Raw genomic sequence first — 12,741 nt, 5'->3', positions numbered from 1 at the left:
TGGACCGGCAAACCGTTGAGGCATAGAATCCCATGGTCCCATTCATCATGATGGAGGTGAAGAATCTGTCAGTGGTGTTGTGCACCTCCATTGTGCACAGTGGATTGAGAGGATGACAAATTGTAGACAGGAGTTCCCATTGAAGTATTATTTTAAATGTTTTTGTTTCTTCAACCCCCCCCCAAAAAAACACCAAAAAACCATGCCTCTGATTGTTGATAGTAACATGGAAAATCAGCTGATATGGTGAAGTGTTTAGAGTCATAGACTGAAGATCGGGAGGACATGGTTTTGATCTCCACCAGAGGAAAAAATTTTTCTGCTCCTGGCTGGCACCTACCCAAAGCTCAATAGGCTCAGTTAGGAAGACAAAGACAATATGGTCGATTGTCATCCACTTCATGGATGCATCTTTGGGAGAGTTGCTCAGATTCCTGACCAACACTGCAGGTGGCTGTATCTCTCAGCCTGATTGACACCAGGATATATTATGAGTACAGCCTAGTCAAGTTATCCCAAATATGAGTGGACCCCCACAACAGCATCTTCATCAACCCCATCATCAAACATCATCATTGAAATATTGAAAACAAAATGTCACAACATTGTGGGGCACAAATTTTTTTTTTTTTTTTTTTTTTGAATTACTCTAATGGAAGGAATTTTGACTTCCACAACGCTTATCACTTTCAGTCCCCATTTGAGTTCCCATTTCATACTTTGAAGCTCACCAGTCCTTTGTCCTTCTGCTCATTAAAATGGTACACTCGTTGTCTGCTTAACCATAAGTAACAAGCTTCCACTTTGGAAAAAAAAAAAAAAAAAAATGGGGGGCGGGGGGGATTCATATTGGATCTCTACTGCCATTGTTCATCTGTATGACAGTGGGAAAATATTGCCAAGGGCTCTGCTCACTGGAGATATTTTTACATAATTACATATGGCTGATAAGCATATACAACATATTTCAACTCATATTCAGCATGATTCCAAAATAGAAAACAGAAAATACTTAAAATATACCCCATCCCAGTGAACACAATAGCAGAGATTATTATTGAAACACACACACACACACCTCCCATTCAGTCATAATCTTTTACATTTTCATGTGTTGAATGCCCAAGCTGAAATTTGAAGAGTTTTGGTTGCTAACTTTTAACATTCCATGAAATTAAATGTAACTGATCTGGTAAATGTAAATATCTGGTGCTTACCCATCTTCGTGACTGTTACCTTTCATTTTGTTATTACAGTCATGTTGATCTGGCATTTTGCCTGTCAGCAGGAGAACGAAGATACCATTGGAAATAGTTTTTGCCACCAGTTCCATGAGTTCTACACTGTCACAGCTGTGTAACTTATTGGTAGTTATGTCATACTCATATTTTAAGCATGATGTGATTCCTGCACATTCCAGATCATTGAACCCTGCATCACAGCTACAAAGCATAAGAACAGTTGTAAATGAACCAGTTTTGAGGTGTTAAATCATGTGGACTGATCCATATATACCACACCACATCTGTTTAATAAAAAGGCTGATGCCTGATCTTTTCATCAACCCAACAGGCTCAGGCCTTACCCTAGGTTTGTGTATAACATTAAATTATAAATGCACACAAACACCAGGGTGCAAATGCACACACATACACGTGTATGTGCACACGCACACACTCAAGGAGGCGTCACTGCATTCAGACAAATCCATGTGTGCCACACCACATCTGTGAAGCAGATGCCTTACTAGCAGTGAAACTGAACATGATTTGTCAGGCCTCGGGGGAAAATAAATCAATCAAGATACATAAATAACATATAAAAAAGATTTCCAAAGCGGGTAATCGAACCCCAACCATCGCAGTGAGAGCGCGAAATACTAACTACAAGACCCAAGTAACATGCAACAGCAAATCAACAAAGAAACTAAAACAGTTCCAGCAATACGGGCCGAAGGGAAGCGACTCTGGTTGCATTTTATTGCGAACGGGAAAATGGCGGCCGGCACGACGTTCACGAACCCTTCTCAACTTCTGCCACTCGGTAATCGCTGAATCTGGTTGTCGACATCTGTATTTGAACTAATTATTTAATCAGTTCTTTTCAGGCAAATCATACTCCAAGAGTGCGCCGAAATTGGAGAGCTTTTGATTTGTTATTTCGTTTTTGAAGTAGCGATGAGACGAAGGAGCAGTACTTGCAGTCGCAGTTATTGGGATTGAATATTGCGCCCCTTGTCGAGTTGATTTATTCGAACTTTGCATTTTTTCCAGTTCGGTTGTTTACATTGTACCCCTAGATTGAATCCATACTTGTAGTTAAAACGAGAAGGATAAACACTCACAATACCCGGAACTACAAATGCTACATTTTGTATCACACAACTATACAAAATTGCATCAATAAACTTCAACAATGGTCTAGTATGGAACTTGTATTTTAATGTATCAAAGTGCCATGTAATGCATATCGGTGATAAGAATCTTTGTAATGATTATTTTATGAAACTAGATAACGATGTACAAAAGATAGCAACTTGTGATGAAGGAAAAGACAAGGGACTCTAGGGAGTCACATTAATTTTGACAGTATTCTTCTTCCTTGGCTTGGACTCTGACTGGGTTCAGATGAATGTGTGTAGTCCAGTGGTGGAGTCTGCTGAGCTAACTGGATATGATAAGTTGGCAACCCATAGCTCAGAAAAAAACTTGGTAAATTAAATGGTTAAAATCATGTACACATGGTGCTGCTGGTTAGTTATTCTTAGCTGTGCCAGTATATACTGACCCAGATCAGCCTGGAAGAGCTCCAATGAAGAGGTATCCATGAGGCTGGGTGACAGGTTGTTCCATTAGTGCAGGGTACAAGGAAAGAAGCTATTGCAGAGGGCTGGGTGGGTGGCACATTCCTGGAACAGTCTTTGGGCTCCCCTTGTCCAGCTATCCCCTTTATTATAGAAGAAGGATTTCTCAACTTATGGACCATGCTGTTCTTTATCTTGAAAAGCATGATGAGGCAGTTGTGTTGTCTCCTTTCTGTGAGAGGCTCCCACTGCAACATGTTGAGCATGCTGATCACACAGCCAGGTGTCTTGACAACTGTAGCTGTTGAAGACATAGCAGGCTGCCCTGCGGTGTACTTTCTCAAGCGCTGTGGCATCTTCCTGACAGGTCGGGTCCCAGACTGTGGATCACTGGATGCGTTCTCTAAGATGGATACGAGGAGGTATTAGCAGGATGTTGTTGTTTCCAGTGTCTGCCCATGTAGGCTGTACGTAGTTGGTATTACAACTTTCTTCTTGCTTGGGTAGATACGGATGATGCTGCATTTGCTGGGGTTGAAGCTCATTTGCCAGGTCGATTCCCAATGTTCCAGAATCTGTAGGTGTCACAGCTCATGGCGTTTATTTGTGCACGTGATTGTGTGTTCCTCTCCCTTCCCCCTCTTCCTTTCTCCCTCCCTCTCTCTCCCTCTTTTCCCACCCCCGTTTTGCTCCGTCGTTCTCTTATGTGCTGAGTTCAATGCTGAACTGATGCATATGAATCTCTCCTGTCTGGCATGCCCTTATCCCCTCTCATTCTGAACTCTTGAGATGAGTTCGAAAGTAACATCATTGGGAAGGAAGGATTTTTCTGGGCCTTTGGTGCAGAGCATTGGTAGGAGACAGGTCGCCAAGCGAGCAAGCGAGCTGTTGGGTGCCCACTTAGACAGGAGTTGTGGGGTTCAATTCCTGTGTGACCCCCTTCTTCCTCTGTGAAGGTCTGTGTTCTGTATTTTTCTCCTGGGCCAGTGGTGTGCCTGTTTCCTGGTGACAGATTTTTCCTGTGGTGGTTTTCCTGTGGGTTTTCCCCGTCTGCCATCACCCCAATGGAACTCCAGGATTTGTCGCTGCAGTGGTCCTCATTCCCCTTCTGCCCTGTCCATCCCAAATTCCCTCATGCCCACTCCTTCCCCTGATCTCCCTACTTCGAACATCCTCATCCATTGCCCCTCGTCCCATGTTACCCTCTTCGACTCTGCAGGCCTGTGACTTAAGTTGGCTGATTGACACTCGTCGTCCATGGATGGGTTTGACTTAGGTTCCACTTCAAGTGAACTGACATTATCAAACAGAACTGGTGCCAGAGTTTCTAGATTTATTTTTGTGTGAACTATGCTGTGGTATTATGTGACTGAGACAGTGAGAGTGGTACTGCAGATTAGAGTAAAATTTGTGTCTGACTTGTGTTTCAAAGCACAACAACAGTAAAGAACCAAGCTGTGTCTCTGTGTTTGTGTTGTTGGGGTGTCAGTTAGTCTGGGAAGGTGTGGGGGTACATGGGTGACCCCTTATGGTTTGTGACAGTAGGTCATGTTGTAGTTGGAGGCTATTTTGAGGGGAAGTGATTTGTTTGAGGAGACAGTCATCAGCAAAGAGTTTAGCAGTAGTAAACTTGATGGTAGCTTGTTTATTGATCGCCACATCCAAAGGGTGGTTGGGAAGGCAAGTCAGATACTTGGTATCCCCCAAAAAACGGAGTATGGCTGCCTACATGGGGGATAAGAACAGTCATACACGTAAAAGCCCACTTGCGTACATGCTAGTGAAGTTGAAGTGAGTTGAAGTGCAGCCCATGAATGAAGAAGATACTTGGTATGATAAAAAGGACCTTCACATTTTTGAATAAAGACACTTTTTTTGAAATTGTGTAAAGTGTTTGTCTGTCTACATCTGGACTATGCTAAAATACCATTTCCTCATTCATGGCGACAATCTGTCTTGATTGAAAATTTCCAAGGTCAAGCCACAAGATTTTTCATGAGGAAACGTAACAGCATGTCTTGTGGTGAAAGGCTTTGTTATATACATCTTCATTCTCAAAAAGGAAGACAGTTGAGAGGGCATTTGATTTAAACTTTTAAAAAAATATTTAATGGTCAAGATGACTTTGTTTTGCATGATTTGTTTTTTCTTTTGTATATGTTGATGTTGCTCAAAATTTGGAGGGTAAAATATTAATTAAACATTCCAAAAGAAACAAAAGAAAAATTTCTTTTTCCTGCTGAGTTGCTAACCCACAGAATTCATTATCACATCAAATTACATTTGCAAAAATATTGATTTCAAGAATCTTCTTGACAACTCACCCAAATTCATAGAATTATTCTACATCATGACTGATCTGGAAAACAGAGAACCTGTTAAGCAATGCAAAACCTGATCAGTGTTAAACATGTCAATAAGAGGACATTTCTTAGACCGTGAGACTAAGGCAGTTATGAAGTAGGCCTTTCTTCTACTACTACTACCATCAAAGCTTTGATAGATGCTTACTGTTGGCTGTTACATACTATAAATATTGCATATATAATCATTTCAGATGTTATATGTGGGTCATTACCAAGAAGATTTTCCATTTTGTTAGGTTAGATGGAGACTTTTAGTTGTTGGTCAGATTATTCCATTGCTGTTAAGATTTGTACTTGAAAATGGTTTTTGCAATTTTTTGTGACATTGTAATGGGGGTAAAGTGATTAAATCCTATGAGCTGGGTGAAAACTACAGTGTTTTTAATGAAAATGTTCATATTATCATTATACAAGAAACATTCCACAATCAATCAGAGGACAACTGGAAATAAAATCAAGGACACTGACCTGTTTTTCAGCCTTTTTCATTCACTCTGTTTTTTTTCTGATCAATCCACTAGGCCTACACATTGTCAACAAATTAGATATTCTGGCGACTGATTGCATGTAGAGTGCCAGTCTTGATTTTCTGCAGAACATGGAGTGAAGGATATAGGCAGAAAAACAGGTAAATGTCCATGATTTTGTGTCTGATTGTCCTCTGATTTATTGTGGAACATTCCTGGGATGAAAATGTGATGAATTTTTTCATGAAAAGACAGTGATTTTACGCCCAACTGATAGTATTTAACTGGAAAAGTAACTTTACTTAGTTAAGTACAGTTTCCCCACATATTATGTTCCTTTTTTTTCTTTTTTTCATGAAATATTCATAACAAAAATACTCAGTTACTTACATCTAAATCACCTTCATTGTTTATTATTTTTCTAAGCTTTTATGAGGTCACCATTTAATAATTTTTCAAGGATGGTATTTTTTATAGCCTTTCTTAGTTTCAGTGTATCATTGTATGATATATTTGTAAATTCTTAAATATCTGTTAACTAATTCAGTGGCTTTTCTTTGTAATTTTTTGAAGGAGATTAATTGTCATTCCAGCTATTTGAAGAACATGTAACTGATGGTCTTTTTAGGTGTGAGTCCAATTCAATATTTCCTATACTCCACATGTGGCCTAATCAGTAGTCGGTAAAATTCAGTAAAAGTTTTTTTTTTGTCCAAGTAACCTTTGGCACAAGGGTCTCAAGTCAGTTGAAGGCAGTAAGTGCAACTGAGAAAGTTTTTTGACAATTTTTCATTGAAAATCCTGGTCTCGGTCTTTCTCCCAAGTTTGACTGGAAATCAAACTGACCATCCGGTCATTCAGATGAGATGATAAACTGAGGACCCATGTGCAGCACACACTTATATATTGAAAAAGAGCTTATGGAAAAGTAAATGTTTTCCTCTGGAAAAATTATGTCAAAGAAATCCACTCTGATACTAGTGATAGGTACACGAAAAAATATGCATGCACTTAAGACCTAAGAGCATCTGTCTGCATGGCAGATGGGGTGTAATGTGTATGTGGATTTGTCTGAACACAGTGACACCTTGCGAAACTGAAACTCAGTGAAAAATACACCCTCTCCTTCATCTTTTTAAAGCATCCACAAAGTGAAATAAGAATAGACAAACTTCACAAAGAAGGGATATTTTTCCTGATCACATACACTGCATTATGTATGTCTTTTCATGTTCTGGTAGAGTCAAGTGATGTTGCCTATAATGTTACACTTGTGTGTGTGTGTGTGAAAGTATGTCAAATACTAAAACACACACACACACACACATATATATATATATCATCTCTATGTATGTATGTATATATATTATGATGACTATTTTTCAGAACTTGTGGATAAGTGCATTGGTTCCAAACTGCACATTATCATGAAGAACGACAAGGAGATTGTTGGCACGCTTCTTGGATTTGATGACTATGTCAGTATCCTTTTGAGTTCCTGTAAGAAACTTATGAAAAACACTGAAAATATTCAACAGTAGCTTTGTTCCCTAATCAGTTGAACCATATACTGGTATTCAGTCTGATTTCATCTGTGTGTTGAACTATGATCCATCAATATCATGTTGTCTGCATGTCAGTCCATTTGTGATGTACATGAATGTGTTCATGCATAATGTACCTGACAATGTACCCTCATACCCACTGCCCACTTGTGTACAGCCTACTGATCTTCCTAAAGAGTAAATTAAGGAAAAGGGCTTATCTATCAATGACAGAAATTTTACAAATATGTTTACAAGTGTGTGTGCACTTGATGATACCCGTGAATATATCTTTGAAAAGTAATTTGACTTGTGCTTTGCTTTTAATTCTCTCTCTCTCTCTCTCTCTCTCTCTCTCTCTCTCTCTCTCTCTCTCTCTCTCTATCAGTACTCTGCCAATGCAGACAAATGTAAAATCTGCACTGCAATAAAGACAACCCAGGTGATGTCAATGTAAATCTGCTAACAATAGTGAAATCTTGATTATTAATAATATTGCTAAATTTGTCCTAGAAGCAATGAATATTTGAGAAAAAGATATTTTACCAACTGCCAATTTCAAGATGATCTATGACATTTGTGAGTGTGTGTATGTGTGTGTGTGATTGTGTGTGTATGTGTGTGTGTGTGTTACCATTAAGATTGTATATTGATTTGTTGAGAACAGTTGCTAGTGAAATTATTTCCCTTTGTATAGAGGGCTTTAATTCATGAACAATAATAATATGTCTGTGTCAGTCAGTGTCAGTGTCTCTTTCATATTTGTTTGAGTTTAAAATGTTAAATGGTGGTTGTTGTTTTTTGTTTTTGTTTTTCAGTATTCTGTTTAGTGTAAGATATGAAATCTGTAAATTTGCAAATCATTATTTCAACAGGTTGCTCTGTTGTGTGTTGTTTAATTTGCAGTTGTTTTCTTTAAATCTTTTGAAAGATATGGTTCTTGAGGATGTGACAGAATAGTGAGTATGAATACTTTTTCCATCAAAGTATCTAATTCTCATGTTTAACAACCTCTACATGGTTTTTGTTGTTGTTGTTTCATTGTATGTGTGTGTGTGTGGATTATAGTTTCAGTCTAAAAAAAAAAAAAAAGAAGAAGAAACTTATTGTGCTGTCAATTGAATTAGTTTTCAGAATTTCAAGTTCAAGCAAGGGTATGTGTAAATATGCTGGATGATGATATACATTGTTTAACCCTTTCGCTGCCAGGAAAATAAAATTTAATTGAAATCTATTTATACATTGTTTAACCCTTTCGCTGCCAGGAAAATAAAATTTAATTGAAATCTATTTGCCAGGGGTTTTTCACAAAAAACGGGTATAAATTTTCCAAAAATTCTGTGCTCTTTGTTATTGGAGAAAGACCCATAAAAGTATATATTTTCTGAAAGGTAAATGAATAAAGAATACAAAACACATGCTGTTTTCCCATTATATATATATTTTAGTGACATGCTGTTGTTTTGAAATCAGTGTTTTGTTTTTTGTCACATTTTCAACTTGTTCATTACAAACATTAGTCGGGTAATTTGCACAAAAACATCATATTTTCTGGAAAAATGGATATCTGCAAACACAAAATCATACTAGAACAACCACAATATATATATATTTTTTAAGAGATAGATACACAATACATTGTGACTTCTCCAAGTGATAAGATGGATGTGAGGCCACGCCCCCTCAGTCTCCACACCCACCCACCCCCTCCCCTCCTCCCCCCTCTCACATGGTCACTTGATTCAGTTCTCATCAGACCGCTTTGGCTGCGTGCCAAGAATATCGCTCTGCTGCTAATTCAGTCATCTTCTGTCGACTGCTAACATCTGTACAGCCGGCATCACTCACTGACAGTTGCATCTTGGCCACTCTCTTGATTGCTCCCTTTATTTTCTATCAGATCGTCCTATAAATGTTCATCACTGTCTTCTCCTTCGAATTTACGCTTCAATTCTTTATGAGCATCAGCTAAAGAAAGAAATCTTGGTTGATTTAGTTCGTCACGACCGCATGTCTTGAGCACAGCGTCAGTCCAACATTTTGTTGAGCGAGCGAGGAGAGAAGTCAGGCAAACACTTGGACAGTGACCCAACCAAAACGTTCAAATAAAGGACTGCTTCATGACGTAGATGGGGTTTCTAGCTATGAATAGAATATAGAGAGATTCCCCAGGCTAAAGCTACCACTATTTTTGTCAACGAAGTGAATGCAAACCAGGGAAAAGTCAGAATATTTCGATGACGAGTTATCTCGTCATTGTGGCAGCGAAGCATACATGCTTGCCATGACGAGTTATCTCGTCATGCAGGCAGCCTAGGGGTTAATCATATTCATTTTAAGAATTACATGACAATCATTGTTTGATTGTATTCATTTAATTTGTTAGACTGTCTGTTTTAATAATCAGCTAAGTATGTTGAGAAACATGAAGGATGCTTTTCAAACTAAAATCGCAACAACTGATTTACTGTGCATATTTTAAATGACCATAGCTTGAACAAATACAGACAGAACTTTGTGTGTGCGTGCAGGTGTGTGTGTGTGTGTGTGCTTGTTTCAAAGAAATGAATATAATGATATTAGTTTCCACTAAGTGTACCTGAAAAAGAAATTTGCCAGCCGCTACCAAATTTAGATATCTTCTGTACTCCATGATTATATTTGATTTATGTAGGTTTGATGAGCGGTTTTTTTTTATTTGTTAATTTAGTGAGAGTACATCAGAAGGGAGAAGAGTGACCAAACTGGACAAGCTGTTGTTAAATGGAAACAACATCACTATGGTTTGTATGCTGTCATTTTGTTTACTTGTTGAGAGCATCATAAATTTGAAATGTTCATATGGGTAAGTTGATGATATTACATAAAATGCAGACAGCATTTTTGAGCAGATGACTATGATTGACAGAATACGTGCAGTGAGCGTTGGAAGAGGGGGATGAGAGGGAGAGGAGTGATGGAAGACAATATATCAAATGCCTGCCAGAGAGTGTAGAAGTGGGCCTGGCAGTTGGATGTCGATAAAAGGTTATTTCAATGTATACTGCTGGAAATGGACAACTGCCAGTGCTCCATGATTTTCATGAAACACAGTGCTGAATGTGCGCTGGTCATGAAACACATGCTTTTAGTTTCAACACTTTGTCACTGAATCAGATGGTTGACTTGTATGAAGAAGAGGCAAGCCGGATGTACAGCCAGGTGCAACCTGGAGGGAGTGAGTGTCATCAAAGAACTTTACCCTCTAAGCTCTTAGCTGTCTAAAAGCTTGATTGCTCAGTTTTTGAGAACATGATTGACGTATATTGACTGTACTCATGTTTGTCATTGTTGGGACAGTTATTCAGGTTAATGTCTACACGAGTTGTGATTTGTTTTAATAAACTTATATCCTGTTTAAATTGTACAGGTATAATCTGACAATAGGCATGCTATTTCCAGCTGTATTTTGTTTGTTTTCTTTATGGATGTCATTCTGTGGAGGTTGAAATAGACTTAATCGTCCAATCTCTTCATCGCTCCCTTCATCTTCTGTTGAATCATACAATAATAATCTGTCATCTTCTTCAAGTTTATACTCCGATTGTTTTTCAGCATCAGCTTATGAATAATTTTTGTCATTTTGGTGCACCTCGATTGCAGAGCTGTACCAGAGTGTCACCATGTTGCTGAGCATGCAACGAGCGAGTCAAAACAAAGCCAGTAACCCACCCTAATCGTTCAAATAAAGGACAAACTCATGGCAAATAGGGTTTCTAGCTATCAGCAGAATCTAGAAAGATTCCTCAAGCTAAAGCTACTGGTGTTTTTGTGAATGAACTCAATACAAACCAGGGAAAAGTCAGAATATTTCAGTGACGAGTTGTCTTGTCATTGTGGCAGTGCAGCATACATGGTTGTGCTGATGAGCTATCTCATCATACAGAAAGCCCCGGGGGATAAATATCATAGGTTGTTTTTTTGGGTGTTTTTTGTCAGCTGACATTTTGAGAATTATGCTTTTTCTCTGACATGTCTTCTGTTTTTCATTATCTATTTCTGTATTTTAAGGACCTTTTAAAAACATGAAAATTTCAAATTTAAATGCAGAGAATTGTTTCATTTTCTTGTGTTGTTTCAGGCATTTCAAAGAAATTTGCATTCCATGCCACATAATCAGACAGTTGCAGCAATTTTAAAACTGAAAACTAATTTATCTTTTTCAGCTTGTACCCGGAGGAGAGGGACCAGAAATCTCGTGATGCCACAGTCATGGGAAGGAATTTCAGTTTGTGTTTCATTCTTTGTGGAATCATCTCATTTCTGTTGCAGTTGTTCATGTTGAGGACATTTTGTTTCTTACCTTTATGCTCTAAATTAAGACATTCAGAAACAAAATTGGAAATTGTGGGTGTTCAGTTAGAATATTAATTATTAGAAAAAAAATGAGTTGATAAGTAAAATGACATGATTTTCATATTTAAAGCTTTGTTTTACGTTGAAGAGAATGATAATGGATGCAGACCATGGCTTGGGTTTTGATCATTGATGTAACAATAGTAAAATTTTAGTTATCAAATACATTTTAATTTTCAAAGAACTATGTGAAACAGTTTTTGTGAAACAACATCAATTTTAGGATTAAGAAGACATTGCCAAAGCAATTTTCAAATGTACCATGGAAGAAAAAAATTACTTGTGTTCAGTTGATGTCAGTTCTGTAAGGATTTTTTTTTTTTTTTTTTTTTTTAACGTGTCAGAAGTGTAATCATTTGTGAATGAGATGAAGAATGTTTCTGATGGGTGTTTATGGAATATTTTGAGAATAAACAAGTGGCTTGTTTGATCATTTTAGTTTTGGAGTTTAAAGCTAGTTCACTACTGGGATTCTCCCTCCAATTTCTTTTTAAGAATGTGTGTGTGTGTGGTATTTTTATGTTGAGTGTGAGTGTCTGGACTGTGAGAGTCATGCACGAGTGTACTTGCACAAATACATGCATGCACTAACGCATACATGTGCTCAGTTTAATGTGTGTGTCTGTGTGTACACATAATCCCCACGTCATGATTTAAAAAAAAAAATTTTAATAATTTTTTTTAATAAACCACACTGAACATAAATATGTCAGTGTATGTGTGTGTGAATTTGCATGTAGGAATTTGTGTGCATTTATGTGTAGTGTGAGGCCTGGGTGTGTTGGTCGAGTTGGGCCTTTGTGTGTGTGATACATGTATGTGTATTATGTATCTATGTGTTGTGTGCCTGTATGTTTGTGTGCAGTTGCATGCTTGTGTCAGTGTGTGGCGGGTTTGCTGAGCGTGGCCCATTTTCGTTCTTGTTTTTATTTTTGATTATTTGCCTTCTACGTAGCTTACCCTTGGCTATAATTTAATGTATTATTTGTTATTTTGTCTTCTTTCTTTCTTTTTATTTTAATGTTTAACACAAACCTAGGATAAGCTTTCGAGACCTGATCAGTGTGTTTGGTTTATTCAAAGGTGAGGAATCTGCTGGGGGGTTTTTTTCCAGTATTTTTTTGCAGATGTGGTACAGCATATATGGATCTGTCCACATGCTCTTT

General features: G+C 37.9%; 1 protein-coding gene across 1 annotated transcript; it reads left to right on the top strand.

Moving 5' to 3' along the window:
* Positions 1–1,986: 1,986 nt before the first annotated feature.
* On the top strand, positions 1,987–12,005 carry LOC143291904 (U6 snRNA-associated Sm-like protein LSm5). The gene is made up of 5 exons (XM_076602045.1): positions 1,987–2,043; positions 7,023–7,118; positions 8,112–8,139; positions 9,891–9,963; positions 11,386–12,005. Exons 1-5 carry the CDS (start codon positions 1,995–1,997, stop codon positions 11,419–11,421), a joined length of 282 nt encoding a protein of 93 aa, XP_076458160.1. The 5' UTR covers positions 1,987–1,994; the 3' UTR covers positions 11,422–12,005.
* The last annotated feature ends 736 nt before the right edge of the window (positions 12,006–12,741 follow it).

This window comes from Babylonia areolata, chromosome 18 (assembly GCF_041734735.1).
Source record: "Babylonia areolata isolate BAREFJ2019XMU chromosome 18, ASM4173473v1, whole genome shotgun sequence".
In the NCBI taxonomy this organism is placed as follows: domain Eukaryota; kingdom Metazoa; phylum Mollusca; class Gastropoda; order Neogastropoda; family Buccinidae; genus Babylonia; species Babylonia areolata.
Note: the sequence above shows the minus strand (reverse complement) of the source record. Positions and strands in the feature narration are given on the sequence as shown.